The sequence below is a fragment of the Nannospalax galili genome, unplaced genomic scaffold (assembly GCF_000622305.1).
Source record: "Nannospalax galili isolate Female #2095 unplaced genomic scaffold, S.galili_v1.0 scaffold4192, whole genome shotgun sequence".
Taxonomy (NCBI): Eukaryota; Metazoa; Chordata; class Mammalia; order Rodentia; family Spalacidae; genus Nannospalax; species Nannospalax galili.
Window position 1 is genome coordinate 26,405 of NW_008331644.1, and position 4,327 is coordinate 30,731.

The window sequence follows — 4,327 nt, forward strand, 5'->3', positions numbered from 1 at the left end:
TCAACTACCAGAGAGTAAACAATATTCACCAGTATCTTTTAAATATCATGTAATTCATTTTTAAAATAGCCTGTCATTTCTTTCAATTTTTTACACTTTGCCTAAAATTTTTATTTTGCAAATAATCCTCTACCGCCAAGAAATCAGTGTTATTGCATTTCTAACTGGTTTAAAATTCAATAAAATAGTTAGATTTTCCCTAAGCTTTGAAGTTAAGTAACATGTTTTCATGATTTTTAAAAATTCTGAGACTTGGCACAAAGCTCACAAGCTATTATCTAGATTAAGAGAAAATTTAAAAGGCAATGATTATTCTTTCTTAATCTAAGAAATAAAAGAAACTATGAAAAGAGAACTCATTACATTTTTGATACTAGACTATAAAGCCAACAATAAAATAATCTAATGTCTGCCAGCCAGCTTGTCTACAAAATTTTGTTTTTCTTTATGGAAACATCACTTGTGTGAGGCTATCTCCCAAAATATTAATTTCTGCTTAACCTATGAGGGACAAAGTCATCAAACCGTCATTTAAATTGTGTTTTCAAAATTTTCAGGAAAAGCCAGAGAAAATAAAAAAACCAAAAGTTGAAATTAGAGAGCCTAGTGAGGAGGAGGTAGTGGTGACTGTCGAAAAGCCGCCGGCCGCCGAGCCCACGTACCCGGCCTGGAAGAGGGCCAGGATATTCCCTATGATTTTTAAGAAAGTCAGAGGACTTGCTGAGAGACGAGGCACCGACCTTGAGGACGAGGCATGGAGAAGGCCCCTGGAGGAAGAACACAAGGATTATCTGAAACTGATTCTCGACTAAGAGGAAGCTACTGAAAGCACCGTGGAGTCTGAGGAGGAGTCCAGTGACTACACCGAGTACACGGAAACGGAGTCTGAGTTCAGTGAGTCAGAAACCATGGAAGAGTCGGAGTCAGAGACCTGGTCTGAGGAGGAGGAGAGCTCCACCCCGGAGTCGGAGGAGTCGGAGTCCACCGAGTCGGAAGCAGAAAAGGCGAGAAAAAATATCGTGCTAGCAAGAAGAAGGCCCATGGCAGAGGTCAGGGAGGTTAAAGGCGAGAGAGAGGAGCCGCCTCCAGAGCAGGAAGCATCTCCCAGGGATGAAGAAGAGGAGGCGCACCCAGAATGGGAGGAAAGTGAGCCATTCCCTATGGAGGAGTCCATAGACCTGGAAGCTAGAGATGTCCTGGAGGAAGGAAGCACACGGTCAGCCTCCATGGAGGGAGGTATGGAGAGCGAGGAGGAGTCAGAAGCCGGCAGCAGCAGCAGCAGCAGCAGCAGCACTAACGAGAGTCTATCTGGAGGTCCGTGGGGCTTCCAGGTACCAGACTATGTCAGATGCAGGTACACAGACCAAAGGAAGTCTCCAGGAGCGAGCTCCGAAGGTGACAGCTCAGCACTTTAGAAGAACTCAGAGTAGGTGGAGGTTTGCTGTGATGTATGCACCTGTGTGCTGTGCCGTCTGTGTGCTCTCCAAAACAACTCTTGGCAAGGTGGAAATTAGCCTTAATTTTGCTCTGACAAGATCAAAAGTATGCTAAAAACAAAAAAAAAAAAGTGAATATACATGCTACCAAAAATAGATATGCATGTTGGAACATGTTCTATCAGAACTATTTTTTCTATACTGGCAAATAGGAAAACATGCCAGCTAATCAGTAGTGACTGTTTTCTGTAATTTTTACTGCACAAAGTAGTGTCCTCAGTGATACCTGTTTATTGTGATGGAAGATATACATACACGTGCATGCAGAATATGCCATTTTGGTAGAGCAAACACTAGGAATGGCAAGCAGCAGCAGACTAGATCACTACTTGCTTCTGCAAAGTTTGGCCCCTGGTGAAGGCATTATCAAAGATCCTCCTACGTTCATGTAGCTCTGTATCCACCACTTTCAAACACTAGGAGTTAAATGAATCAGACTTTTAAAAATTAAAAGTGACTACAATTTATTTTCTGGGTGGATATGAGTTGAGTTAAAAAATTATTGTAATGGTTACAACTTCTCCTCTGGGTAAGTACACACAATCATTTAAAATACTCATCTGGAGACCAGAAAGTGTGGTTTACTCACCATAAAGTGTAGAGAGGTCAAATTGACCAAAAACTGCCTTACTGTTTTTAGAATGAATAGTGCAGTATTGTTTAACATTTGCTCCTGGCCATTTCTGATGCTAATTGGTAAAAGACAACTGAGTGGGAATAAATGTTCATTGTATTTCAGTTGCTTGAAAAAGTAGTGTTTCTGTTTTGTGTCCTATATAATCATGCACAATGGGCAGATATTTTCCTTTAAGTAAGCTGAGTTTAAGAGAAATAACCCAGAAAAACAAGATGCTTTATCTGACCAACAAGAGTGAATGAGTTACAAATTAAAATTGTGTGCATCTAGAAATATCTTAAAACTATCAGGAGAGGCATTAAGATGAACACAATATATGACATCTGGCCATGGTTCCCATGCAACTTCCTTTGCACGGTTGAACAGCTCTAAGACACAGGGTTGGATCCTTAGCTAAATATGGATAGGACATCTTTGTTTTCATATTGCAGAGTATTTTTATGTAAAGAAAGTTTTCCTGTTATGCTATTTGCAAGCTCAGCAATACTTTACTCAAATATTTTAAACTTTGACTGAGTACAGTGTGGGTGAAAGGATGGGGCCTGGTCCCCCTCTTGATGGTTTACTGTGACACCTTTCCAAATACTGTTTTGGGTGCATGGACCTTTTGAGAATGACTGGCGTGTTGTTGCTTTTCATTTTCTCAGTGGTCAAGAAAAAGGATGATCAAGCTAGTGGTTGACCAAGAGTATGAAAGCAGCTCCACAGGGGAAGACAGCGCTCCCGAGTATCAGAAAAACCGTCCTCAAAAGCCATGCGGCCACAGCAGCATCATGGCAACATCTACATCGCACAGAATGGCTCTGTGGTGAGAACACGCCGTGCCTGCCTCCCTGATACCTTGAAAGTCCCATCCCCTGTGAGGATGTGGAGGCATTTTAAGAAACTAGACAATTTGGCAGTGACACACGAGGAGAAAGTGCCACTGAACACACTGTCCAAGGGGCCATTTTCCACGGAGAAAGTGAACAGAAGACCAACTCTGGTCACGTTCATCCCATGCCCGGTGGTGGCTGGCTGGTCGGCAGTGAAGCCACCAGGGACCAGACTGAAGGACACAGCTGAGCAGGAGTCTATGGTGGACAGCAATGTCATCAGAGAGATGGTGGACCTCCACAGTGACCACACACCATCAGATGAAGAGGAGCTCTGGGTGGGTCCGTGGAATAGCCTCCACATACCAATGACAAAACTCTGACCCATTTTTAGAGTTATTTTAATTTTTAATTCAGTTTTTAATGAACTGAGCTTTGTATTGTCACAGAACACAGTGTATGGTGTTTCTATCATGCACACAAGCTAAAACTTTGAATGATATGCTTTAAAATTAAAAAGAGAGATTTGCACTTATATTTGTATGAATTCTTCACCCTAGAAAATCTTTATGGACAATTCACTACACAACATATCACTTAAGCATTTAGCCGTTTTCTTGGATCTTGATTTATTTTTCATTTTAATAAATAACTTACTAAGATATCATTTATATTTTTGGTTAAAACAGATTGTGCTCCACTTCTAGAACCTGACTGTGCTTACTTTCTAACATGAAAAATAGACTTGGAAAGTAACAGTACATATGGACATCACTTGTAAGATTTTATGTTCAATCATGAAGTTACTTTCCTTATTATCCACTATTAAGTTTTACAGATTTGAAGGAACATATTGTCCTTAGAAAAGGACACTTGAGGTCATAGCTTTTACAAAAATAAAATTCACAGCTTTACCTGGTGTACCCCCGGCCACACACACCTCCACGTACACTCTATCCATCCAAAACACAGCAAATAATTTAACCACATGAAACTCAATAATTGTTTGGAGCAACCTAGAAACTTCACTCTCAGCAGAAGTTTACTGAGAAGTGTAAAGGGTCGAATAGGCAGTAACGCATTTAGAACCCAGGTTCAGTGGACGAAGTGGCAGGCCAGAGAAGTCTCAGTTAATGTCACTGAACATGAATATCTCATAAGCCCAGCATACAGGAATTTGTCAGGGTCAGATACGTGAAAGTCCTATGCAGGCTATAAATCCACAGCTTCATTGCATTGGTGCATCCAACCTCTCTCGGCTCTAGTTGATTTATAGATTATTTTAATGCCCATATTTATACTCTACAGTCCAGAGCCAGAAAATGATTGTCTCGTCATTTTTAATCAAAGAACATGTTCTTTATTTTTCACCTTTGAAA

General features: G+C 40.8%; 1 protein-coding gene across 1 annotated transcript in view; it reads left to right on the top strand.

Annotated features, from left to right (window-relative positions):
- LOC103728799 (proline-, glutamic acid- and leucine-rich protein 1-like) overlaps window positions 1–1,415 on the top strand; it is a gene marked incomplete at its 5' end in the record, with an annotated part of 23,788 nt that extends 22,373 nt beyond the window's left edge. Inside the window, 1 exon segment of the mRNA XM_008826780.1 lies at window positions 558–1,415. Within this exon segment, the coding sequence (XP_008825002.1) occupies window positions 558–1,415 (858 nt within the window).
- Between the last annotated feature and the right edge of the window lie 2,912 nt (window positions 1,416–4,327).